The sequence below is a fragment of the Daphnia carinata genome, chromosome 2, assembly GCF_022539665.2.
Source record: "Daphnia carinata strain CSIRO-1 chromosome 2, CSIRO_AGI_Dcar_HiC_V3, whole genome shotgun sequence".
Classification (NCBI taxonomy): domain Eukaryota; kingdom Metazoa; phylum Arthropoda; class Branchiopoda; order Diplostraca; family Daphniidae; genus Daphnia; species Daphnia carinata.
Genome location: NC_081332.1, coordinates 5,251,419 through 5,278,720, shown reverse-complemented (window position 1 = coordinate 5,278,720; position 27,302 = coordinate 5,251,419). Strand labels below are relative to the sequence as shown.

Here is a 27,302-nt window from a genome sequence, read left to right as displayed (position 1 = left end):
TTTCTTCTTTCATTTTCCCCAGCGAAGTGAGGTAACGCCTCGAGTCTTTGCTAGCCCAAGCATTTAGTAGCCGAAGTGAAACCGTGTCGGCAAGACGCGTATTACACGCACTCCCATTTATTTTTTGAAATTTCTTCTACCGCAGAAGAAATTCACGGACGCTACTTGTTTTATTATTTTGGAATTTATCTTTTTTTTTTTTTTTAACATTGTGACGCACACATCTTCAACGTCTTTGGAGGAAAAAAAAAGAGTTTAAAAAAAAAAAGGAAAAGAGCGGGTGACGCTCTCATCCGCCCAATCTCTCACTCCCCGGAGTAGCGCGGAGTGAGGAGCCCTTTCATCCCGGCCCCAATTTTCTTTCGGATTTTCTTGAAATTCAATTTTTTAATTCAAGCAGTCAGCAAATAAAGTGCAATTTCTACCAGTCATTTGAAAAGAGAAACAAGCAAAAAAGGATTTTTTTTTTGTGTGTGGAAGTCATTCGCCTATTCAAGAAAAAGGAAAACATGAATCAAGGTAAGCGAACCGTTTGATTTGCACCTGTTCTTTATCTCTTGTTTTATTGGGAACCATTCACGAAGAAAAAGCCGTAGTATATAACGTCGATTGTCATTCGAATCTGGGTTAGATGGTAGGGAAAAAAAATGCTAAACATTTCGTCATTTGATTCATCGCAGACGAGCTACCGACAGTGACAAACGCATAGTTTTGTGCGCGTCTTTCTAGTTTGTTTTTTTTTTTTTTTTTTTCTTTTCCTTGTTTTTACATATACGGACGCAAACGTCCGACCTACTTAACGCGCACGTTTTGCCCAAGAAATAAGGGCAGGCATTTTTCTGTCTGCTTCCCTTTTTCTTGTTTTTTCGTCTTTCGCCAACTTGTTCCAACAGTCATCCCACTGACGCGTGCACATCTCCTGGCCGCAGTCAAAGTAGCGGACATGTCGATACGAATCGACCGTTGGTCCATCCGATTAGCCCAGAAAACAAAAATTCGTGAAAAATGTACCGCAAAACGTAGTGGTAGAAAATGACCGTGTGTTCCATCTTTTTTGAAGTACGTCCTTGATGTCGGCGAGGTTGGCCGTTCGTTATGGCGTTGATGTCACCCACCTTTCTCTTTACGTGTTATCATTACTTATATCTGGCTACCATCTTTGTCGATTCATCTTCTATTTAATTCATTGTTCGACATTTTATAAAAGCTCTGCCCTTTTGACGTCATTCTTTTAATGATCTTAAAAAAAAAAGAAAAAGAAATGAAACCCACGCGTTTTGTCCGAGTTCGTCAGTGCCAACATTTTGAGAAAGATCTCGAGGCTACGTTGCGTGTTTCTTATTTGCAGTGGCGAGAATTGTTTAAGATGATGGTTTAAAGATACCAAGGTTCGCTTTCTGTGGAAGGAACTATTTAGTTACGGATTACTATCTCCGAGTTTTTTTGCAAAAGAAAATGGAACAGGTTTCCCTCTAATTTTCCAGCTGATTGTCGATGGATAGCCTTCATCGTTTGACGATTTCATTACAGCGTTTTAAAGCCATTTAAGGGTGGCCCCAACTGTTGGCTCTTCAAGCACCGGCAGATGTGTCCATTTCACTTTGAAAAACCGCAAATCCCATTTCATTGAATTTAATGATTATTTCTTTACATTCCGGAAAATTGTTGCCGTTTCTGCTCGACTTGGCATATCGATACGGATGTCGATATTTATTGCGTTTCGTCCTCTGTTCTCTTGCGTGGAGAGAGAAATCGTCAAGGCTGCACATTTGTTTCATTATCTCAATAAAAGAAAAGCCTAGAAATGTAAACACGTACGAATGTGGGGGGGGGGGGAGGCAAGATGATGACATTAGAATAAAAGAAAACGAGGGGAGAGACATGTATGAGATAGAAGGAAAAATAAAAATAGAGAGGTTACATGAACATTTCCGGCTTTCATCCCTCCCCTTCGTCATCTTGTCGTGTCTCTTTTCGCTCTAAAAGATAAAAGAAGGGAGACTAGTGAGACTCTCCGGAGCACCTTTTTTCGTTTCCTGTTCCATCCCCCCTCCCTCGTGGGATGACCCCCGCTACCATCAACTGTTAGCCTTCTGCTGTTCTTATCCCATTTTCTTTTTTTTTTTACCTGTGATAAACACACCCAGAAAAAGCAAACGTCTAAAAAGCTCTCCCTTCCCAAAGACTTGAGGGTATGTAGTTTGGGTCTACTGTTTACATATTCTTTGATTCCCCGCTGTCGCCCTTCCTGCACGTCCAAAAGGAAAGTCGGCATTGGATCTAATCGGGTGATTACAGGTGAGCAAAGACACCGATACGTTGAGAGAAAGGGGTTGCTTATCGTCACATAGTTGACGTTGTTTCTTGTGCCTTTGGAAAAAAAAAAACGAATCAATTCAAACGATGTGGTAGGCAAAGGTGGGGGAAACGATCCTTTTGGTAAGGCCGATATGCGACAGCCATCGTAAGTGACGAAATAATGGGATCTTCCGGATGACAATCAGTTTCGCAAATATTTGGAGCGTTCAAATATTTTGAAATTGAGTTTTTGCGGTTAAAAATGGCGGACGACCTTCGTGTTGCCGAAACGCTGTTGCAATTCTAGTCGAGCAAGTAGAATGGAGTGCAAAGCTTGGCCAAACATAGACAGCACATGCTAATGGCTTTCACTTTCTAGAACTTCAGATTTTACGGGATTATAGGAGCCTCCATCTCTTTGCTGTCCTTTTTTTTTTTTTTTTTTTATCTTCCCCTCGTCTTTTTAGTGTCTTTCACTCCTTTGCTGATATTCCTATCAAAATTATAAAGAAAAAAGGAACGTTTCTTTTTTAGCGTGAAACGGTGTGCCCTACTGGCGTTCACTTTCAAACCGTTGGTTGACTATATCGGCCACGCGTCGAGTGGCCGATAAACGCAAAAGTGAAATGCCATAAAGACAAGTCAGGCGGGATGTCATAGCTTTAAAGATATCTGTAAAAAAGAAAAAGAATTAAACTCAATTTTTTTTATGTTTTTTTCAAAGTAAACTTAACGTGATGTGGGTGTTGTCCAGTCAATTGAACTAGTGAGTATGTTGGCACCACTGTTTCTTTTTCGTGCCGTTATGAAGGGAGAGAAAGTAACGAAAACTAATGATACTTAGTCATCCAGCGGTCACTAACTCCTAGCGGAAAAATAGGTTAAGGAGAGAAGGGGAAGGCTTGGAGGTCGGCAACATAAAATTTTGTGTTGTCTATCTACCTACTTATTGAAAAGATCGATAACGTCCAATATGCGTAGCCCCTCTAGGTGGTCTGCTCAAACTATTTCAACATGTTGGCTAAAATAATTAAATAAGAAAATATTTGCTTTTAATTACGACGTCCTACAGGAAAGAGATGGTTTTCCAGTACCCTTTTTTTTTTTTTGGTACCCGATCCATCTTTGAATTTTGACAATTGAGGGAGAAACCTTACCTTTTTGACGTCTATTCGGAAAGGTGGAGTCGGGTAGATGTATTTGTACATGCATAATAGCGGTGGATCTCTTCAAACAATCCTGGGGCTCCAAGACCTTGAGAAAAAGATGTATATTTAATATTTTGTATGCTATCTTTAAAAAATAAATAAAAAAGAAATACCGACAGAAGGGGAAAGGATCTTTTTTTGGCCACGTGTAGACGAAGATAAGAGGGTGGGGCGAGGTAGAGGAGGTTACGGTTAATTAGCGGTGGGGTTAACTTTTTTCCAAGGAGTTTTAGAGACAAAAAAATAAATTTGTTTTTCCTCCATCACCTGGACTATCCTTTGCCTCTACACAGCGATGAATCTATCGGTTATTATATACTATACGATCCCCCTCTTTTGTGATGATCTATCCGCATTCCTAGTTCCAATGCCACCATGCAGAGAGAATAAATTGAAAATGTTCTTTCATGCCGGAGCGTCTGCACGTGAAAACAAATGATTGGGTTTTTGTGTTGTTAAATACAAGGCCCCCTCCCTTCACTGTCTTGTATAATAAGCGAAATGTGTTAACCGTAGTGCTCATTTAATTTGACCCCGTTTTAAAAATCTATTTTTTGTTTTGTTTTCTAGGTTACAATAAAGCCATGCTGCGATACATTTTCACGCTGCTCCTCATTACACAGGTAAGCATTTTGTTTTTGCTCGTGTGAACCATTTTCCTAGTGCAGAAATGAACGAAATTGCGGTGGGGGAGGGAAGAACGTGAGTGTTTCGGGGAAACCAAAAAAAAAAGAAAAATACTTGAAACTGTAACAAACGACTACGTAATGATATTCGAGAAAAACAGACAATAACGAACGGCTATTGCTCGCGTCTGGGCGTAGACCTTGAAAGATTGAACGATCAAGATACGACCGACGAGCCTATCGTAGACGATGTCATTTGTCTTTTGTTTCCCATTTGCTCAACTGGGGAAAATGTCAAGGCGAATAGATAATGATGCAAGATGTATGATTATTCCCAGCAAACCGTTTGCAGTTGGTTTGTTCGAAACAAACATGGAGATTGGATGACGCATCAATTTAAATAACGCTTGCCAAAACATTCAGCTGCAAGCGTCCCCCTGGTAACAATTTCGCAACAAACAAATAGCAATCGTAACTTCGATGCTAACTCAATTTCCTTTAGAAAAACGTGACACGTTTAATGCGAAAAAGAGCCACGTCCTTGCTGTTTGTTTGCGTGTGTTGGACGTGTCATTCCGGTTAGAAAAAAAAAAATTGGCTTTACCTTGTCAGAAGGAGTCCCCGGTTCCCAAACAGCTGACCGGAAGAAAATAACCATGATATTGCGTGCAAGTCCATCGGTGCGCGTCTAGTAAAAGAATTTTCTTTTATTAAGCAAGAAAATAAAAAAAAAAAAAATGCCAAGTTATTTTTAACAAAGACTTGTCGCTTTTTATACTTGAAAGTTGACAGCTGTCGGTCAACACCGGATGAACAACAAAAAGGTGGGAAAAAAAAAATCGAGGCGTATCACCTGATCAGCACTCCCGAGTCCGAAATTAGCACGAAAAAGCTCGTGACTTGGTCCAACACAAACTCCCACCTATAGTCAATACAAACAGAAGGTTTTTTTTTTTGGTTAGATGTTATTATGACCACCTCAACAAACTCTCACTTTTTTTGTGTGTAAAGTTTGCGTGAAAAACTTGTTATTCTGTACAGAACTTCTATACTTGGGCACTATGTTGATTAGTTACTTACGCGTGAAAGACACACACACACGGGGAGAGAAAGCGAATTGAAGGGGTTACGCCCTGCCGGCACCCTGGCGGCCGATAAGGTAGTCACGGATTTTTCTTTGATACTCGTTAAGCAAGGACGTCATCGTAGACTCGTAACCAGGGGGCAAAGAGGGAAAAGTAGGAGCGAGACTTTCTCCTGCTGAGAAGTCGCGACCCCGCCCCTCATTTGCCGCGGGATGACGCGGGCGTGCAAAACGCGAATGTATCAACTTATGGCATTTCGTTGTGCGATTGCACACACACGAAACGAAGAGAGAATCACCGCAGTGATTTCAAGTCGGTCACATTTTCTCCTTCATTTTCCAGGCGAGGGTTTCTTTTTTATTCTTCACAAAGACCTTGGAACAATGTTCTGCCGAGCGTGACTCGTCTGCCACTAAGCATACTTAGCTCTTGTGTACATTCGTATGTGCATCACCCATCATCTTATTTTTCCATAGTTTCCACTCTCTCTGCTGGTTTTTTCTCACGCCAAAAATGTGGGGGACCTTCTTGTGAGTCTCGTAGAAGGCGAAACAAAAATGGCGGGTCGGCATTGAAGCAAATGGTTCTAGTTTTGTGAAGAAAAAGAAAAATACGAGAAAAAGAAAATAAAAGGACACGAATAATCGAGTTGTTTTGGGTTACCACTCAACTGCTGTTGTTTTTTTTTTGTTTTTTTGGGAAGTTTTTCTTTTCTTTCTTGCTGTTTCTTCCATTGCTAAAAAGGGCTCGCCGATCCGTCACGGCCACCAAACTCGATGGACAACTAAACACAAAGCAAATAAACCGGGAGCTTTTTTATTCTGTGGTTTTTAGTTCTTTTGGCCTTTTCGTTTTTATCAGATAATTTACCGAAAATCCGTCACTTGTTCATCCGTTTCCAGGTCTTTCACTGACACACGCAACGTGCGCGTGTGCCAAAATGGTTGACGCCATCAAACCCTCTCAAAAATGTTTTCTATTTTCTGGGTTTTTGAGGGGGTTGCATTCGTCGTCCCCCGCTGAAATCACTTTCCACATCTAAAAAGGAGAAGGGAGTTTTGTGAGTGTGTATAGAAATTCCATTGAATCCACGTATGGCACAGGTTAAGCAACAAATCACTAAACCTAGTGCTGCAGAGCAAGAAAAAGTCTTTTCTCAAGACCTGGAAAGTTCTTTCTAAGGGCATGCACACCTTTAAAAGATATGAGTGATAAAATAGAAATACTTGTCGAGTTGGGGAATCAATAAAAAGCTCTTCTTAATCTTATGCCATTTGCATTTTGTTGTTTTCGTAACAGATTTCTGCCGATTATGGTAGAAAGAGCCCAAGCAGTGGACCTGGTCCAGGTGGCGGTAGAGCTGTGCCTTTAACCGGCCCTGTCTCTCCTCTGCTTCCCGTACGGACGCCATTGCCCGTAGTTGCCGCATCTGCGAAATTGCCAGCAGCAGCTAATGTACGACAGCAGACGAAACCTTCGAATTTGACGAAACCCATTACGGCGAGTCGAGGACGAGCAACTTTGGGAGCACCGGTTTTGCGACCACGTTCCGAAGTCTTTTTCCTTCACCTCGACGACGGTTATTTCGGGTGCCAGGTGAACGAGTCAACCGACGTCCTTCAGCTTTACGACATTTCAAAGTTGTGCGACGGCATATCCGACTGTTTCCTCGGCTCGGACGAGAACCGTGGCAAACTCAAATGCACAGGTAAAAGTCACTTTTAATCGAATGATTTATGTATTTTTCTTCATTGTTTCTGCTTGACGAGTCGTAACGGTTCCATGAGGTGGGATTGAGATACCTTGTATATTTATTGACGACTCGCCCTTAGATGTTTTCTTCTCGTCGTCTGCCCATCCACCCATTTTCCTTTGTAGTTTTTCGTTGGAGGGAAAAGTGTGTCAAGAATATCTCATTTTTTTTTTCGACGGGATTTTCTCTTTTCTTTACGGCCGTTATCTACTAGGGAAAAAAAAAATATATATATCTTTTACGAAATTATTAGGTAATAGTAATCAAGAGCTCCATCGACTTTTTTTTTTCGTGAAAGAGCTTAATTGGTGGTGGAGATGATTGTATTATTTAGCTAATTTTCTCCTAGTTTTCTTTTTAATTAATTTCGTCCTGTTTTTTTTTGGTATTTTACGAGTAGGTTAGTGGCAACAACAATTTAGAAATTATATTGTTCATTAAAACTAAAAATTTAATTACTGTAATTAATAAATTTGGCAACGTCATTAATTATTCTAAAATGTGCTAATCCGTCAGCTGAGGCCTATTCCCATGATAATTTAGTTCAGTGAGGTTTTGGCGCCGTAATGTTCAGAAGCCTATCCCTATGATAGTTTAGTTCAGTGCAGGTTTTGGCGCCGTAAAGTGCAGAAGTAAGATCACATCCCAATTAAATTTCGCTATTAAATTCAAGTTTGTTCACGTGAAAACTTCAAAACTTTCGCTAATTGTTGAGGCAGCTCACGCTTTTATTGTTTAGTGCCCTGCAGCAGGTGTCATTCTAACACACGGAAGCTGTCTCGTCACTAGAATAATAATTGTGTTTGGCTATCCTCCCACGTGTGCGTGATAGCAATAGGGTTCGTAGAAGAAGCTGCAAACAAAGGAAAAAGGCATTCATCCATAATTCAATGCCTTGTTTTATTTAGGTTTTGAGGGCTGCCTTGTTATCAATGCAACTCTCATGGTATCATTCATTCGAAGATCAGTAATGACAACAATTTCTTTTTCTTTTGTGTGTGTGTAGGAGATTGTGTCTTGACGGAAGGTGCTCGTTGCCAAAATGGCGCCTGTCTCGATCACGAATGCCATTGCAATGACGGCTACGGAGGCTGCGGCTGCTCGACGCCAGGTAAATAAAAGTCTAAATATACACTTGAAAATGATAATATTAGCAAATGATCATCACGGTTTTTCCCCCATTTCGTTTGAAATGTTGATGACTCACTTGTTTTATCTTTTTTTAGACGAGAACGAGTGCAAGTATCGACCTTGTGACGTGTTCGCCCAGTGTACCAACACTCTGGGCAGTTTCACCTGTACCTGCTACCCCGGCTACGAAGGCGACGGCTTCACCTGCACAGGTAAAAGACAACTAAAAACTATTTCTTCAAAAAATATCTGAAAACCAGTTAGGATGTAAAAAAAAAAAAAAAACGCATTATGGGTGTTGCTACCCGAATTTTCTATTCGTCGAATCGAAAAAAGGGTTCCGGTTCGTATAATTATCTGTTCTTGTAATTATATCGAAATCAGAACAAAACACGACAGGGAAAAAAACAAAAAAAAACAAAGGGGGACTCTTTTAAAAGGTGGCGTGCGTTTGTTTCTCAGTAGGACAGGCTAAACTAGGTATATATTTCCGCCCCGTCCTAGTTCGATTTAAGGTTTCCATTTTTATATTTTCTTTAAACAATCCTCCCTGACTTTACCGTGCCAGCACGACAGCGTTGCAGCTCTCCCTCGATTCATTGGCGTGGCTCACATTCACGACCTTCATAACCTTATAAGGCATCTCTTAAACCATGTAGGGAACACACAAAAAAAAAACGATCTTTAGGAAAGGGAATGATGAAAAGAGATGTGAAAGGGAGAAAGAAATCTCCCCACTTGTCTAAAGATTATTCTTCCTCCTCGTTCTCTCCCAGACTGTTGAAAACAAAAAAAAAAAGGCCGATTGCGTTAGCAGCGTGTGTTGTGCTGCTATTGGCTAGCAACGGGTTGCTGTTTACCCTTCACCATCTTTCGCCAATTTTAGTCTTTCGGTTCTTTTTTTTTTTTCTCATTCCTCGCGCCAGAGAAATAATTCTGGGAATTTTATTTATTTTTTGCCGACCGTAATTCTCGTTTTCTGTTTTTGGGAGGAATATTCAAATTTCTGAAATTAGTCGATGAGTGTGCTACAGGAATGTTCTTCTTCGCATTTTTATTTGGCCGTCGTTTCACGTCGTGTTTTCAGCGTGTCTGGTATGTTACAACGTACAAAATATATATACCCTCGAGGTGTCATCCGCGGGAGTCCGATGAAGCGGCCGGCGGCAAGGCCATCGTCATATTCCTCTCCCTCTTTTTGTCGAGTTTGTTTTTTTTTCATTTTTTTAGTTTGGCTGATGTCTTTTAACTTTGTGTGTTACCTGTTACGACCCTTCCCTCGATTACCTTGCGCTGGAAAAAGAAAAAAAGAAGAATCGCGTAACTGTGGGAAATTTGAACTCGCGTAGGAAGACGGAAACGATCAAGTTATGGGCACAAAAAAAAGTGGGGTGGGGGAAAGTTCACACAGACAGGACAAGTAAAAAAAAAAAAAAGAGCAATAGACAATTCCTTGTTTACAGCCTTCCACAAAAAGCTGCGCTTCTCTGTAATTAAATATTTAAGTTTTTTTTTTCGTTCCTCTTTTTATTTTTTGCTTGAAAACGAAATGTTACCGTAATGGCAACACGCAACAATTTTTTTTTCAAAAAAAAAAAATTGTTCCTCATCGCCGAATGGGACAGTCGACCTTCGCTAACGCACAGCGAAGGTAGTACGTTAAAAGCGTATTTTTTTTTTTTTAAATATTGAAGGCCACTGAGAACCACACCTGAGCAAGATCCTGCCTCTCGCACCTGAAAAAGGGGATGGTTACGTGCTTTACGTTGAGTTTCGTAGTTTTTTTTTTTTTTTTTTGGGGGAAAACAAAATGTGACCACCTTGTCGAAGGTGATGGGTTATAAAAATTAAAACAGGCGGTGGGAGGAGGGAGAAAAGGTTTGAGACGACAACAATGAAGAAGCGGCTGCTCTTTGTGTGAATACGAGGGGGCAGGTAGTGAAATTAGGTGCATCATCCGATTTAGCGAGAAATCGAGAAGGAGTCGAGATTGGATAGGCGCTATTCACACGATGTTGTTATTTTTTTTTTTTCGTGGCGGTTGTGTTGCGTGATCGTTCCCATCACTTTTGATTTTCTTTTTTTTTTTTTTCACCTTGTTGCAAAGGCTTCCAACAAAAAAAAATCACGTCTCGAAAAGTATACAATGATTCGACGGGGTTGATGTTTGTGGCTTTCAATGTTCAGTCATAGCAACGACCTCTCCGTCGTTGAATTCCATCGCAGATTGCGCACTCCAAGGTCCACGAAATTTTCGATTACTATACAAACGAGCGAGGGGCCTATAATATCCGAGCTCTTACGATAAGGTCAACAAGGACATAAGAAGACGTTGCACTTGAGGTATGACGTAAAGGGTTTTTTTTTTGGAACTCTCGTTTTAACATGTCATCCACCGCAAGCGATTTTTTGGGGGGGAAAAAAAAAAAGAAGAACTGTTGAAGAAAAACCCGAACGGAGGTGATAGCGCCGTGACAACCGGTTTTCGAATCTGCCCATTTGTTTAGCTCGTCGTTGGCAAGCTTCCTTTGCAACTTCTTTTTTTTTTTTTCTTGTGTAAAGACTTAGCTCTTGAATAATTCATAATTCAAGATTGCGGGATATGTAGCAAGAGAGCATTAAGGATAATTTTTCAGATTCTTTCTTTTTCTTTTAAGCGAAAAATAAAGAATTAATAAGTTGTTGGTGGGGGGATAACATCGCTGTTGGGCTGGAGGCAGTAGCTGAAAAGAGAAAAAGGGAATTTATTTTTATTTTTAAATGCGAAAGAATCACGATGAACTTGAGAAGCACGAACAAACGCGAATAGAGAGAGAGAGAGAGTGGCCAAGAGGTGCTGAATACGCCAGCGTCAGACAATCAAGAAAGAGAGTGAAAAGAAAAGAAATAGCAAATAGAATAGATGTACTCCTCCGCTTGTATTTTTTATTTTTTTTTTTCTTGGCTCCTGCTGCAATTGACGAGTTGAATGTCCGGTTGTTGCACTAGAAGAAAATCCCCAGAAAAAAAAAAAGGTGTGTGATGAAAACAATGAAACAATTGCAGCTCTGAAAATTTTATTTTATTTTCTTTAAATTTCCTCAACTTCTTTTGCTCGAATTCTTGCGTCACTTTCGATCTCTTTTTTTTTCTTTCTGTGTGTGTGTGTGTGTGTATTGGCTTTTATCTCTTTTTGATGGAGTCAACAAAATGGACGAACAATTAAAGAAAAAGGGAAAGGAATGAATGAAAGGGGATCGTAGTCTCTTTTTCTAACGTTTTGTTTTGAGGGAATGCGTGTGAATTTGCACATTTTTTTCCTCTTATCGGCAAGTTGCAGCGAAATGAGGGAAGGGCAAACCCGCATGTTCGTGGTTAAAAGTTAACGGGAAAAAAAAAATCACGATTGACCCCGGTGCGAGCAATCCGTTTGGTTTCGTTGAATTGAGAGGTCGATTGTTTTTGCTGTCTACGCCTTTCACATCGTTTCATCGTTTTCGGGGTCCTTTTCGAAATTCATTCGATAATCGAGTTGACACTTGTTGTCGTACACGATGATCACGTAACAGGAGATCGAGAAGCGTGCGACCTTATTTTTTCCCCCCTCTGCATTGCACCAAAAGACGTTGAACTCTTCGTTTGAATTCTTTCAAACTGTTTGGTCATTCCACATTTTCGACTGGTTTTTTTTTTGTTTTGTTTTGTTCGTTTTTCTTTAAAGTAACAAAACATTTCGTTTGTCCTACTATATCAGACAAACTCGATCTCCAAACAGTTCCTTTTTTTTTTTCTCTTTAAGACGCACGTACGTTGTATATATTTAATTCGGGTTAAATCAAAGTATTGCTCAAGGATTTTCCTCTTTTATTTTGACCTTTTTATTTATTTATTTTTTTCGCGATGTTTTTTTTCGTAATTTTTACTTTTTAAAGCCATTCTTTCTCGGAAAACTTTCCATTTTAGCGTGAATTTTGGCAGAACAGGCTGGGCGAATAATGGTGACCTTAATATTTTTTTTTTTTTTTTTTTTTTTTTGCGCTGTTCATTAGGATTCTCGTCTCGCATGACGTGGCGTCTTAAAAGTTAATTTCGGTACGTGCGACGCATTGAATGGGGCGTAGCTCCACATTTTTTTTTTTTTTTTTTACTTTCGTGAAAAGCAATCGCTCAAATCACACGAAAGAAAAATGTGAACAAAATTCTGTTTTTCTTTTTGTATCGGAAAATGATCTAACGTACAGTTTCGAAACGGACCCGTGTCCAACAACGCCTACGTTTGAAGGCCTCAAACGCCAGAACGTAAAACATTCCCGGACGTTAGATCGGCCGAATTGAGGCGAAGGACTTGCTGTGTGTGTGTCCAGTTCCTGAAAAATTCCCCCCCAAAAAAAATCTAATTTAATTTTTTTTTTTTTTTTTTCGAGGCTTTTTTCAAATGCCTAGTGGTACCCGTCAACTGATGAATTTTTTTTAAACGGAAATTCGTGAATGGGTCCGTTCTGTAATAAAGATAACGCCATATAGAAAGCCACACAAACTCTCTCCGAGATGGACACTCCAAGTGTTTATAATTTTTTTTTTTCTTTCATTCTTTCTTGCGTCTGTCTGGAGAAAATATTCCACTATGCGAGCATTCAAAGAAGCCAAGCCACAAAAAAGAAAAAAAAAAAACAAAAAAAAACGGACCACCATATATGGTGCAAAAGAGGCTCGGTGTTGACCCACTTTCTACATAACGCCCTACGTCTGAGAGCCCCTCTCTCTCCATTATTCCTACTCACCTCTCTCTCTCTCTTTTTCTTTTTCATAGATGTGTGTTATATAGGTGTTCCCGTCCTTTTTCTTCCTCTCTTCTGCCTTTTTTTTTTCGTGTCCCGTGTGTGTATAGGGAAAAAAAAAAAAGAGCTTGCGCGTGCTAGTTCCGTATGTGAAAGTCTGACACCATGGAGAATAATCGAGAGAAAAAAAAAAAAAGAAAAAGAATGAGAAATATGTACGATCCAGCTGGTTTTATCCGGGCTCGTTTGATCTACATGATAGGGGTGTACATTCCGGACGAAACCGGAATCGTTACCAGCAGAATCTAAACTTTATTTTTCAATATTTTTATGTTCAAAAATTGCAATCGCAATTTGCGTATGATGAATTTAATTTTCGCCACCTTATTTTCGTTTGTTTAATTGAAATAAATGCGTTTTTTTTTTTTTTTTAAAAGATATCGACGAGTGCAAGGATCCGGCATTGGCGGCCAAGTGCGTGGAGAACGCCGAGTGCTGCAACCTGCCGGCCCACTATTCGTGCAAATGCAAACCCGGTTTCCAAGGCGATGGAGAGAAGGAATGTCTCGGTAAGCCCAAATACTCATTATTGAACATCTTGTCTTCTTTCTTTATTTGATTCAGCGATAAAAATAAGAGCGCCGACAAGTTTTGTTTCATGCTTTTATTATTTTTTTTTCCTGTTTTGCCGTTTCAATTGAAATTGAGGTCTTCATTTATTTGTTATGCAAGTCTCGTTTTTTTTTGTTTTTTAAAAACATTCCAACGGTTTTTCTTTTTTGTTCTTATATCTCGAAACGAAATACAGACATTGACGAGTGCCAAAATCCTGGATCGTGCGGCCTTAATGCCCTTTGTCAGAATACCCCAGGCAACTACACCTGCACCTGCCCCAACGGCTACGGAGGCAACCCTTACGATGGCGTAAGATTAACATTTTTATCCGATTCTCTTGTTTGAATTTCAATTAATGAAATGGATTTTTTTTTTTTTTTTTTTTTAAACACGATCCAGTGCGCCGATATCGATGAATGTGAAATTGGCAATGCCTGCGGCACCGGAAGCCTCTGCACGAACACGGACGGCGGTTACAAATGCACATGCCCGGCCGGTTTCACCGGTGACCCCAAAGTGGCTTGCGTTGACGTCGACGAATGCGCACCACCGCCGCCCGGCGTCAAGGCGACTCCCGTGTGCGGAAGAAGCGCCATCTGCGATAACCTGCCCGGAACCTTTAGATGCCAGTGCCCGCCAGGATTCAAGGGCGACCCCAAAATTGCCTGTCAAGGTTCTTGAAACATTTATTTATTTTTTTCTCTCTTTAATTCTTAAGTCTTTCCCATCTATATTAAAAAACAAAACAAAAAAAAAAATGATGGTGATCATCATCACGCATTGAAACGCTACGCCATTATTTTAGCAAATCGGTCACGGCATTACCACCATCATTTTTTTTTTCTTTCCTTCCTATTCATCGCTAATGTAATTACAGACTCCGTGCGTTGCGGAGTTCGTTAACTCCTTCGCATTCTAATCTTATAATCATTTTCTGTCTTTTGGAAAATGCGGATGTTTTTAACATCCCCCATCAGCTATTATTGTTTTAAATCTGTCTTTTTCTATCTGCAAAAAGACTGAATGTTAACTGTTTAACACCGCCGCTTATCTCATTACTAACGAGCTTTTAACTAACCAAAATTAGATAAACCAACGAAACGTCTTCGCCTTCGGCGTTTGCTGTTGGGTTACATATTAACGAGTGCGTTACGGGAACTAGGGATTTGCGGGCCCGGCGTTTCAATTGCTTTTGCCCGGTTTCAAGGCGATCCCAGCCTTCCATTTATAGCTTTGCTCTCTTTTTAAATGTAACCTTAAAAAAAAAAAAAAAAAAAAAAAAACCCATCCTTCATTATCGTTTCGTTCCATCGGTGGGAATCAACACGTATGTTAGATAAGCGTTATGCTAAAACTTTCCCTTTTGTGTGTACGTGTTTCACCCTGGCTATACAGACATCAACGAGTGCCTGGGTAAACCGTGCGGCGCCAATGCGACCTGTACCGACACCATAGGCAGTTTCAGCTGTTCCTGCTCCCAGGACTTTACTGGAGACCCCTACCGAGGATGTTCAGGTATGTAGGCCATCCGTTACGGCCATGGAAGGCGTATAGCCCATAAATGTCATAACACTAGACTGAGAGTTTTTTCTAGTTAAGATGAATGACGATGTGTGTGTGTTACCTTCTTCTTTTTAGACATTGACGAGTGTGCCGTGCTGGCAAGTCCGTGTGGTAAGCAGGCCATCTGCGAGAACACTGTGCCCGGCTACAATTGTCGCTGCCCTCAAGGATATGCCGGCCAACCTACACCGGACGTCGCATGCGAACAGGTGATGAAGGATTTTTCTCATTGTTCCCTCACACCGCCTAATATCCATATTCACTCATCAAAAACCATCAGCGTAGCTCCTTTTTGTTGTTGTTTAAACTCGTCTGTCAAGCTGTCAAACACCCGTTACGTGTGTTTTCGGCTATCTCTTAAAAAAAAAACAAAAAAAACTTGCATATATCCTAATAGCTTGTTGATTATATGGCGGATCAATCGCACTAAGGGAAATGAGGTTACATAAAAAAAGGATTCATGGTGAGATGTTTGGGGTCCCTCAGTGACGTGGCATTTCCCGTCTTACTGTTAACTGACACGTTTTTTTTTTTTAGAAGGAATCATCGATCTCTGTCTTTATTGAAGAGATTTTTTTTTTGAAAGGGATTTTTGAAAGTTATATAACCGCCATCCTCTATCAGTTTCTCTTCTTTTTTTTTTTTTAAGGGATTGATATCGCATGGATTCTAATGGTAGATTGTTTTTTTTTTTTGTTGAATTTCGTAGGTGGACGTCGCGACCGACTGCAAGGGCAATTTCGACTGCGTCAACAACGCCGAGTGCCTGGACGGACAGTGTTTCTGCCGGAACGGTTTCACGCCGTCGGGCCCGACTTGCGTCGACATCGACGAGTGCCTCAAGGCTCCGTGCGGACCCAACTCGGTCTGCACCAACCTGGCCGGCAGCCATCGTTGCGAATGCGAGGCCGGCTTTGTCGGCAAACCGCCCACGACTCCATGCAAAGGTAAACAAGAAACTTTCATTTAATGACGAGCTTTGACGGATGTTTGGAAAAACAAAAACGAGAGTGAACGTTAGGAGAGAGTAAAATGTCACGAGGTTTAGTTCGTGACCAAAGTCAAATGGCATTCATTAGTCGGATGGTTTTATTTTTTTTTTTTTTTTTTCAATCGATATGTCAATTTTTCAATTGAAAAATGATGAACAAAACAAACTCTGGTTTTTTTCAATAGTTAAGTCGTATGTTAAATTTTCTTTTTTATTTCTTTTTTTTTTTTAAATTTATGTATTCGATCAATGACGTGCCTCTCAGCTCCATGCGAAGATGTTAAATGCGGTACTCATGCAACTTGCAAGACCCAAGGCGAAGAAGCTTTCTGCGTTTGCGACGAAGGTTGGACCTACGATCCGGCCAATATCGCCGCCGGATGTCAGGGTACGTTGGCCTCTTCTTTTAAATTTCATCAGATACAAAAGAAGAAAAACAAATAAAGACCCAATGGCCACTTGCCGGTCATTAGCGTGCGGTTTATTATTTTTCATAGAGCTTACCCAGTTCTTTTTTTTTAAAAAGATAGTTGGGATAGTTCAAGCGATGACCGTAACATTTGTAACGTTACGAATTTTTTAAAATCAGCTAATTTTTTTTTTTTTGCTTTTGTTTGTTTAATATTTTTCTCAGATATCGACGAATGCGACCTCGCCCAGGGCCTTCTCAGTCGTTGCGGAGAGGGTGCGATTTGTAGCAACACGCCCGGCAGCTTTAGTTGCCAGTGCCCTCCGGGCTTTTCCGGCGACCCGTCCACCAGATGCTTGGGTACGTATAAAAAAAAATAAGACAAAAAAAAACAAAAAACAATAGATAATAAAGGGGAAATAGTTCCGCTGTTTCAACATTTTCGGCTATCACACGGGGCACGGCGAAATGTATAGTTGAAATTCCTATTTCGAATGCCCTATTATACTAATAAATCATTGTAAAAACCTCACGTAACCTTAGGCATTTTATAACGAGTCACGAATTAGAAAATGGCTCGCGGTTCGATTTTCAATGGTTGATTTCACGTTGCAGCTTCGAAGAAATTGAAAATGAACAATTCCAGTTTTTTTTTTCCCTTTCTTTTCTTTCATTTTTTGAATGTGCCCTTTATTTCTATAAAAAAACAAAACAAAAAACAAACAAGTAACGATGTGCTATCTCAACCGGTTCGATAATGAGCATCTTGTACACAATAGATATCGACGAATGCCAACGACCGGGTGTTTGCGGCACGGGAGCCATCTGCGTCAACATTCCCGGTTCGCACGAATGTCGCTGCCCGGACGGGACAGCCCCGGAGCCCGATGCCCGCACCAAATGCGTTTCCCTTTTGCGCTGCGCCATCGACGACGATTGTCCAGGCAACGCCGTTTGCGACCCGACCAAAGAGTGTTTATGCCCCGAACCCAACGTCGGCAAAGACTGCAGACGTAAGACAATTTTTTTTCCATAAATTTCATGATTGTTCCAGCATTTTTATTTAATTGGTTCGTTTGTTGTAGATCCGTGTGAAAGTGTCCGCTGCTCGGCCAATCAGGAATGCATGCTCATCAACGACGTGGCCAAATGCATGTGCTCGTCCGGTTTCACCGGTGGGCCAAATGGCGGATGTGTCGACATTGACGAATGCTCTACCGGCCAGCAGCCTTGCGCCCAGGGAGCCGTTTGTCGCAATGAACCAGGCCGTTTCGTCTGTGAGTGTCCCAACGGGTTCGAAGGCGAGCCGTACAAGGCCGGCTGCATTGAGAAAGCCACAGCTCCACCGGGCTGCAGCATCCTTCCCTGTCCGAGCGGAGAAGTTTGCGTTCCATCGGACAATGGCGGCGTTTGCGTCTGTTCCAGAGGCTGGGTCCGCGACCAAGTCACTGGACTCTGCCGCGACATCAACGAGTGTCTCGAATCACCAGCCGATAAACCCGCTTGCGGTTTCAGGGCCGTCTGTAAGAACTTGCCCGGCAGTTACGACTGTTCCTGCCCGGACGGCTACGAGGGAAATCCGTTCCAGAGCTGCGACGTCTGCGACAGTGTTGAATGCCGATGCCAACCGCCTTATAAAGTCGTCGGAGGCGCTTGTCTCCTGGCCGACTGCGCTGGCGGCCGCCAGACCTGCCCGTCCGGCGCTGAATGCATCACCGTCACCGGCGGAGTTAGCTACTGCGCCTGCCCATCCGGTTTCCGCGCCAGACCCGACGGATCGTGCGAAGACGTCAACGAATGTCAAGAAGGAATCAACGGCCAGTCGGCCTGCGGTTTCGGAGCCGAATGTTTCAACCGGCCAGGCCGTTTCGACTGTCAATGTCCGGGCAACTTCAGCGGCGACCCTTACAAAGGCGTCTGCGCTCCGAGCCAAGTCCGATGCGTCTCCGACACGGAATGCGGGACCAACGAGCGCTGCGTCCAGCCGGGCGAGTGCGTTTGCCCGCCGCCTTACTACACCGACACGGAAGACGCCAACAAATGCAAAAGCCCGTGCGAGCGTCACGCTTGCGGAGTCAACAGCAAATGCACGCCGTCCGACCCGCCCAAGTGCATGTGCGAGCCTGGACACACTGGAAACCCGACTGTCGGCTGCAGCGATATTGACGAATGTCGAGACAATCCTTGCGGTCCAGGAGCACTTTGCATCAATGAGAACGGCGGTTTCAAATGTCGTTGTCCCACCGGACAACAAGGCGACGCCTATCAGGTATGTCACACCGATTGGCTTCTTTCGTTTTTAGAGCGTGTGAAAAAAATAAATATGAAACGATCTAGAAAGAGATCAAAGACGGCCCGTCATGGACGGCCCGTTAACTAGGCTAACAAAAATATTGGCACAAAATGAATCCGTTCATCTAGACTTACTGTGGACGGCAATAGCGACAGTTCGATGCCGTCTAGGTGGCAAGACGGACACGCTTTTTTTTGTTTGTCCGTCTCTCGTTAAATGTATTACACGTCTAATTTAATTTTCTAAACGTCTTTTTTTTTTTTTTTTTTTTTTTTAAATCCAAATTTTTACAGGAGGGATGTCGCGGAGAAGCTCGATCCGAATGCCAAGCCGACGATGAATGTGACGGACAACTGGCCTGCATCCAGGGCGGTTGCGTCAATCCGTGCCAGGCCCTGCCGTGCGGAGCCAACGCTTACTGCGAGCCGGAAGAGCACGCCGCTTGGTGTCGCTGTCTGCCCGGCTTTAAAGAGGACAGTAAGACGGGCGCTTGCATCTCCCTGTGTCAAGACATCCTCTGCGGAGAGAACGCCCAGTGCGTCGTCTCTTCCGCGACGTCCCAGGGCGGAACATCCACCACTTGCGCTTGTCTCGAAGGCTACAACGGCAATCCGTTCCCAGGCGGTTCCTGCTCGCCGGACGTCTGTTCGGCCTCGCTACCTTGTCAGGAGCCTCAAGTCTGCGTCTCCGGACGGTGCAAAGAGCGCTGCGAAGGCGTCACTTGCGGCGTCGGAGCCAAATGCGACAAAGCCACCAACCAGTGCGTCTGTTTGCCGTTTTTCATCGGAAAACCGGACCTTCTCTGCGTGCCGCCCGTCGTTCCGCCCGTCTGCCAGCCGCCTTGCGGACGCAACTCGCACTGCGAGTACGGACAGCCCAACCGATGCGTCTGCCATCCGGGTACATCGGGCAATCCCTACGAATCTTGCGGCGCCCAGGAAAGGACCTGCGACGCCACCAAGTGCGGAGTCAACGCCGAATGTCGCCAGGGAGTCAACCGAGTCGACTGCGTCTGCCCAGTTGGTTATCAGGGCAATCCTTACGTGGCTTGCGAAGGTAAATCATTTTTAATTGCAGAAATTTCGGATTTGTTTCTGATTAATTAATTTAAAAAATTCATTCAAATGGAATCAGATGTCAACGAATGTATCGGAAACGCTTGCGGAGCCAACGCCGTTTGTCTCAACACTCCAGGAAGCTACGACTGTCGCTGTCAGGAAGATTTCTCCGGCAATCCGTTCATGATGTGCATGCCCATCAGCACCGCACCACCTGTCCAGCCATCTGTCGCCGATCCGTGCTCGTCTGTTAGTTGCGGACCGAATGCTGGTTGTCGCAACGGTCAGTGCGTGTGCCTTCCTGGTTACTCCGCCAGCGCTGGAGGACAATGCTCCGTTCCGTCTTGTCGCAACGATTTGGACTGTTCCAGCCGAGAAGTTTGCCTTCCGGTCGATCAGAGCGTCAAGAACGGAGGCGTCCGTCGTTGCGTCGACGCCTGCTCCCGCGAGCAGTGCGGACCTAACGCCGTTTGCGTCGCCGACGCCCACCGAGCCTCTTGTATCTGCCGCGACGGGTTCCAGGGCAACGCCAACAACCTGGCCGTCGGTTGCCAGCCGGAACCGGCCGGCGACAAGTGCGGAAGAGACGACGAATGCCCGGGAGATTCCGTCTGCGGTAAAGATATCGACGGTATCCGCCAGTGCGTCGATCCCTGCAAATCCTTCACCTGCGCCCAGAGCGAAATTTGCGTCATCAAGGCCAGCAAGGCCCATTGCGAGTGTCTATCTAATTTCGTACGCAACCCGGCCACGGGATCTTGCGAAAAACCAGGACGTAAGTTTTTTTTTAAAAGTGTTGAGAAATTTTTCTTTTTGAAAAGAATTTTGATTTTTATTTTGATTTTTTTTTTATATAGTTCCCGATTGCGTCACCAACGCCGACTGTAAATCCGATTCCGTCTGTCGTCCGGACGTTTTGGGAGTTCGTAAATGCACGGCAGTCTGCGCTGGATACACTTGTTCCGCCAATTCCGACTGCCGGGCGGCCAACCACGTTGGCCAGTGCGTTTGCCGGGCCGGTTTCACTGGAAATCCCAACGACCGAAACGGCTGCCGCTCCGTGCCTAAAGATCAATGCCAAACGGACGCCCAGTGTAGCGAAGTCGAGGCTTGCAAGCCGGACAGCACCGGAGTCCGTCGATGCGTGCCCATCTGCCCGTCGGTTCGCTGCGGCAACGGAGCCGTCTGCGTCGCCAACAATCACGCGGCCAAATGCGCCTGCCCGACGACCGGCCTCTACGCCGGCGATCCGTCCGGCCCGCAAGGTTGTCGCAAGGTCGAATGTTTGGCTAATGGCGACTGCCCTGGAACCAAATCGTGCGACCGCACCACCTACACCTGTAAACCCGTCTGCGTTGCCAACAGTTGCGGCAAGAATGCCATCTGCCTGGCCGAGAACCACATGGCCATGTGCTCTTGCCCGGCTGGATTGGAGCCCAACCCTCACCCGGAAATCGAATGCGTTCCAGCCGACCTTTGCACTTCGCAACCTTGTCACGCTTCTGCCATCTGGTATTGAAATTTAGAAGATCTTTATTTAAAAAAAAAAAAATGCAAATTGTAATTAAATTTTCGATTGAATTTGCAGCTCCACATCTGCTGGAAGAGTAATTTGCTCTTGCCCGTTAGACAAAGTTGGAGATGCCTACAGGACTGGATGCCGTGCTAATGGAACTTGCCCCAATGGGAATACAGACTGCCCATCAGAAGCTTCTTGCCTGGACGGCCGCTGCGTCGATCCGTGCGATGCCTTCTGCGGACCGAACGCCGCATGCCGAGTCATCAACCACAAGCCTTCGTGCTCCTGCCCGCCACGTTTCAATCCGAATCCGACAGCCGATCGCGGATGTGTCCGCCAGCCTCAGAGTTGCCGTTCAGATGGCGATTGCCCAACGGGCAGTCCTTGTATGGGTGGCCAATGCAAAGCCGTATGCCGAAACGAATATGATTGCGCCCAAGGCGAGCGCTGCGTGTCCAGCATGTGCCAACTTCCCTGTCTGAGCCACGGCCAGTGCCCCAACGGTCAGGCGTGCGTCGGAAGCTACTGCAAAGCGGGCTGCCGTGCCGATACGGACTGCCCCATCAATCAGGCCTGTCTGAATCATCGATGCGAGAATCCTTGTCAACGTGAAGGCGTGTGCGGTACCAACGCCCTCTGCCGTGTCATCGACCGTTCAGCGCAATGCGCTTGCCCCGACGGATTCATGGGAGGACCTACCGCCCAGCAAGGTTGCATGCGCAATCCGGTCTACTGCCAATCTGGAACGGCTTGTCCAGCCGGTCAAACTTGCCAATCCGGCCGATGTTATCCGACCTGCCGCGAAGGTGCGCCCAACACTTGCGTGGGCGGAGAACGTTGCTTGTCCGGCCAGTGCGTCAAGATCTGCTACAGCGACAACAACTGCATGCCGGGCGAAGTCTGTATCGATGGCGGATGCCGGCCAGGATGTCGATCGGATACCGATTGCTCCAATAGCCAAGTCTGTAGAAACAGCCAATGTCGATGCGCCCCTGGCTACGCTGCCGGAACCAACGGAGTGTGCGTCGATGTGGACGAATGCCTGAACCGCCCGTGTCACGCCACCGCTCAATGTACGAACACGGTCGGATCCTTCCGCTGTTCATGCCGACCTGGAACCGTCGGCGATGGATATAGCGAAGCTTGCGTCGCTGCCAACGAGTGTGAAGCCAGCTCCGCTTGCGCGGACCATCTGGCTTGCCTTGTCCGTCAAGGCGGCACGAAAGCTTGCGCCGACCCTTGCACGACTTCGCCCTGCGGTCGTAACGCCCTCTGCACGGTCGTTGACCATCAGCCATCCTGCAGCTGTCCGCCAACTACTCGAGGCAATCCGAACGATTCGAAAGTAGGCTGTTTCCGCGTTGATTGTATCGAGAATGAAGATTGTCCTCAGGATCGTACTTGCGACAAGCAATCGTTCAAATGCATCAATCCTTGCGATTCAATGGAATGCTACAACGGACTCTGCCAAGTCAAGAACCGCAAAGCCATCTGCCAATGCGCTCCGGGATTCCGCCCGTCTTCAGACAACAAATGCGTCGATGTCGACGAGTGCAGCTCAAATCCGTGCCACCCGACTGCCACCTGGTAACGTCCATGTTTTTCTTTTTTAAACCATCAAGTCATGGAAATTATAATAATGAGCCGTTTATTTTTTTTTCCCATGATAATTTTTCCAGTCGTAACACGCCTGGCAACTTCCAGTGCGTCTGTCCAGATGGTAAGTTAATAAAAAAAAAAGTGGGTTTGAATGGTAAGGGCTGTTTTTTTTCTAATTATCACGTTTTATTATCAACAGGTTTAGTGGGAGAACCGTACAAGGCCGGTTGTAAGAGACCAGGTCACTGTGTCGTCGATTCCGATTGTCCATTGACGGCCTCTTGCATCTCTGGTACCTGTAAAGACCCTTGTGGATTAGCAGGTGCTTGTGGTAAAGGGTCAGATTGTGTGACTGAAAACCACTTACCAGTCTGTCGCTGCCCGTTCCAAACCACCGGCAACCCAAAAACTGGTAATGAAATCTTAAAACAAGCAGATTATTAATTAGTAAAACGGTACTTAACACAACTTGTTTTTAACTCGAAAATAAATTAGAATGTTACACGCTCCAGTGCGTCGACGGATCCGATTGCGGAGCCAAAGAGGCCTGCGTCAACAACAAGTGCGTCGATCCTTGCGCCGCATCCAACGCATGCGGTTCCAACAGCGTCTGCTCGGCCGTCAACCACCGTAATTGCTTTATATTAATTTTAGTATTTAGGAAGGTTAATTCTGAATTTAAAATTTTTTTCATCGGTCATAAACAGGAGCTGTTTGTGAATGTAAAACTGGATTTACTGGAAGCCCTTACCAAGGTTGCGTTGCGTTAGTCCTTTGCGCTTCTGAATCGCAGTGCCCGACGTCGCAAACGTGCACGGGTGGTGTCTGCGTCTCTCGTTGTCAAAGTAGCCGCGACTGTCTGCCATCGCAGCACTGCATCGAAGGCAAATGTCGTCCGGCTTGCACGAAAAGCATGGAATGCGCCGACGGACAGGTCTGTTACAACAGCGTCTGCGTCCAGGAGGTGCGCTGCCGCAGCGACCAGGAGTGCGACGACGGTCAGAGCTGTCTGAAATCCAACAACGGCCAAGCCGAATGCCGGAATCCTTGCGACGGCGCCGTCATTTGCGGCCGCAACGCCGTCTGCAAAGTCGCCAACAGACAGGCCGTCTGCACTTGCAAAGAAGGATTCTTCGGAAATCCCCAGGACGACAAAATCGGCTGCTTGAAGATCGAATGTTCCAAAAACGAGGATTGCTCCACCGACAAGCGTTGCCATGACAACCGCTGTAAAATCGCCTGCATGGTGGACAATCAGTGCGGTAAAAACACGCTCTGCTTCTCGGAGAAACATCAGTCCGTCTGCAAATGCCAGCCGGGATACACCGGAAACGTCGTGTCCGGCTGTACGGCCATCGATTACTGCTCCCAAACGCCCTGCGCCGCCGGCGCCAGATGCGAAAACACCCGAGGCTCTTACAAATGCTTTTGCCCGGCTGGAACGGTCGGCGAGCCGTACGGCGAAGGATGCCAACAGCCGGTCGAGTGTCGCCAGAATCAGGACTGCCCACCATCAGCCGTTTGCGGCCGAGAAAAAGGACAACCGAAATGCCAGGATGTTTGTGCTGGATACTCTTGCGGACCGAATGCTGATTGCCTTCCAGCTAATCATAAGGCCGCGTGCGTTTGTCGACAAGGTTACGAAGGAAATCCGGCTGACAGAACTGTCGGATGCGTCCGCAAACCGGTCAGCTGTAAAGCCCAGCCCGATTGCCCGCCCAACACCTTCTGCTACGGTGGCATTTGCAAGCCGGCCTGCCAGTCCAACACCGAATGTCAAGACGGTGAGGCGTGTGTCCGCGGACAGTGTGTCAACCCTTGTTCGCTAGATGGCGCCTGCGGCATGAACGCCCAATGTCGTCCTGTCAATCACGAAGCTGTTTGTTCGTGCTCTGCCGGCTTCACTGGAACACCGAAAACTGAATGCATTCGAATTCCAGTTGCCTGTACTCGTGACGGAGAGTGTGGTACTGGTAACAAATGCAATGACGGCCGTTGCGTTCCGGCTTGCACCAGCGACTCGAAATGCGCAATGAACGAGAAGTGCGTCGACGGCCAGTGTATGCTCACCTGCCGCGTGGACAACGATTGCTTCCTCAGCCACATTTGCCTCAACAACATGTGCATTGTTGGCTGCCACCAGAACAGCGATTGTGCAACCGACGAAGGTACGCTTTTCTAAATCCAAAATATGAAACACATTTTTAAAAATAAAATTATCCATTTATCTTTTTGCAGCCTGTATTGAAAGTCGCTGCAAGAACCCGTGTAGTTCTGAAGCCGTTTGCGGTAAGGATTTATCTTACATATTAAATTAATTTAAAGAAGCTTGTATTCATTATTGTCTTTTGTTATTGAATTTTTCTTTAGGACCCAACGCTTTGTGTAATGTGGTGAATCAACGAGCTCAATGCACCTGTCCGGCCGGTTTCTTGGCCTATCCGACGCCCAACACGGTATGCATAAAAACATGTAACCTGTTATCAATCTTGAAAACATCTTTAACTTAATTAAATTGGATTGATAGGCTTGTGTCCGAGAACCCACACCTTGCACTGGAACCAAGAGCTGCGCTGCCGGATTCACCTGTCAGAACTCGGTTTGCCGGCCGCTCTGCTCGGCCGACACCCAGTGTTTGGTCAACGAGCGCTGCAGCCAAGGGATGTGCGTGCCCGTCTGTCGTCAAGATACCGACTGTTCCAGCGGAGAGATCTGCTCGATGGGAATGTGCAAAATTGGATGCCGGACCGATCCCGATTGTCCCATGACTCACGCCTGTCTCAACGCCCAGTGCGTCTCCGTCTGCGCATCGCCGGCCGCTTGCGGTACCAACGCCAAATGCCTGGGAACCAACCACCGAGCCCAGTGCAGTTGTCTCGACGGATTGGTCGGCAACGCGAAAGTCGCCTGTCGCTATCCGCCGTCCACCTGTACCGGCGCCGGCGAATGTTTGGCCAATCAGAAATGCATCGGAGGAATGTGCCGTCCAGGCTGCGCCAAGTAAATCCTTAATTCAAAAATTCAATTTATTTCCATTTTTATTAAATCAATCGTATGTTTCTAAACAGCGATCAGGGATGCTTGTCGGATTCTCGATGCATCAATGGCGTTTGCAGCCCAGTTTGTAACAGCGACGCTTTCTGCGATAGAGGACACGTCTGTCTCGACCGTGTTTGCGTCGTCGGTTGCCGAAACGACGCCACTTGCCCGGCTAATCAAGCTTGCATCAACAACAAATGCACAGGTAGGCATTCTTTCTATTCGCTCTTGTTTAAAAATTGATTAGAGAAAAATAACGTAATGAATGGATTGGAAAAAAAAACAAAACAGATCCTTGTCGAGTTCCGAACGTGTGTGGCAATTGCGCTGTGTGCGAAGTCATCAATCACGTAGCTCAATGCACGTGCCCGTCCGGATCCATTGGTAACCCTCAAATCGGATGCTCCATCACGCCGACCAGATGCGCAGCCAATGGTGATTGCGGTTCTGGAACATGTATTTCCGGATTCTGTTCCAAAACCTGTACGAAAAATAACGAATGTAGCTGCGGGGAGTCTTGCGTCCAGGGCCGTTGTCGCCTCAAGTGCTCGGCGGATAACCAATGCCCAACCGGCCAACTGTGTCGCATTGGAAGCTGCGCTCCCGGATGCAAGGCCAACACGGATTGCGCCGTCCAGCAAGCTTGCATTAACGGACAGTGCAGAGATCCCTGTCAGATAAGCCCGTGCGGACGTAGTGCTGAATGCCGCATCTCTGACCATCGCGCGGTGTGCCTCTGTCCGAACGGCTTTTCTGGAAATCCAACCGTCGGTTGCGAGAAGAACGAATGCGAGCGCGATGGCGATTGCGACATGGAAAAGCGCTGCCAGAAGAACCGCTGCGTCTTGCCGTGCCTCGAAGCCGGTGCTTGCGGAGCCAACGCCGTCTGTCGGTCCGTCTCACACAAGGCACAATGTCTCTGCCCGCCAGGTTATTTTGGAAACGCCCAAATCGAATGCAAACAAGGTAAAGCAAAAATGAAACACTCTTGTGGTTTGGTTGTAATTTAATTTCATGGTTGATGTATTCAGATATCAACGAATGTTTGAGCAACCCGTGCGGGGCCAACGCCATTTGCACGGACAATGTCGGTAGCTTCACCTGCACTTGCGCACCTGGATGTGTCGGGGACCCAATCAGAGGCTGCCTCTGCACTGCACCGTCCACCATCGACCCGTGCGCAGATTCCGGTTGTGGAACGCATGCCTTGTGTCGTGTCGAGGGAACTCGTCCCGTCTGCTACTGCCCACCCAACTATCCATACGGAAATCCTCGCACTGAATGTAAATTTCAAATTCCTTTTTCATTTTATTTTGTTTTTCCTGATGATTTTTAAAATTTGGGATGGCGACTGAATG

At 45.3% G+C, this 27,302-nt stretch overlaps 3 protein-coding genes across 3 annotated transcripts in view; 2 read left to right on the top strand and 1 right to left on the bottom strand.

Moving 5' to 3' along the window:
* LOC130686611 (hydroxyproline dehydrogenase-like) overlaps nt 1–27,302 on the bottom strand; it is a 95,773-nt gene that overhangs the window by 21,633 nt on the left and 46,838 nt on the right. The window lies entirely within an intron of this gene.
* LOC130686984 (fibrillin-3-like) lies at nt 313–24,074 on the top strand. The gene is made up of 24 exons (XM_057510143.2): nt 313–519; nt 4,077–4,129; nt 6,517–6,925; nt 7,977–8,081; nt 8,197–8,313; nt 13,296–13,427; nt 13,667–13,782; nt 13,873–14,146; nt 14,869–14,988; nt 15,112–15,245; nt 15,746–15,983; nt 16,293–16,415; nt 16,662–16,796; nt 17,216–17,449; nt 17,522–18,705; nt 19,023–19,785; nt 19,864–20,562; nt 20,645–21,299; nt 21,376–22,893; nt 22,986–23,026; nt 23,105–23,317; nt 23,401–23,535; nt 23,613–23,986; nt 24,033–24,074. Exons 1-24 carry the CDS (start codon nt 510–512, stop codon nt 24,072–24,074), a joined length of 7,824 nt encoding a protein of 2,607 aa, XP_057366126.2. The 5' UTR covers nt 313–509.
* The window catches only part of LOC130686980 (uncharacterized), a 38,120-nt gene continuing 34,901 nt past the window's right edge, over nt 24,084–27,302 (top strand). Inside the window, exons 1-7 of the mRNA XM_059494135.1 lie at nt 24,084–25,073; nt 25,144–25,194; nt 25,276–25,361; nt 25,433–25,905; nt 25,974–26,149; nt 26,236–26,910; nt 26,976–27,227. Coding sequence (XP_059350118.1) covers nt 24,149–25,073; nt 25,144–25,194; nt 25,276–25,361; nt 25,433–25,905; nt 25,974–26,149; nt 26,236–26,910; nt 26,976–27,227 — 2,638 coding nt within the window. The 5' untranslated portion in view covers nt 24,084–24,148. The remainder of the gene's footprint in view (nt 25,074–25,143; nt 25,195–25,275; nt 25,362–25,432; nt 25,906–25,973; nt 26,150–26,235; nt 26,911–26,975; nt 27,228–27,302) is intronic.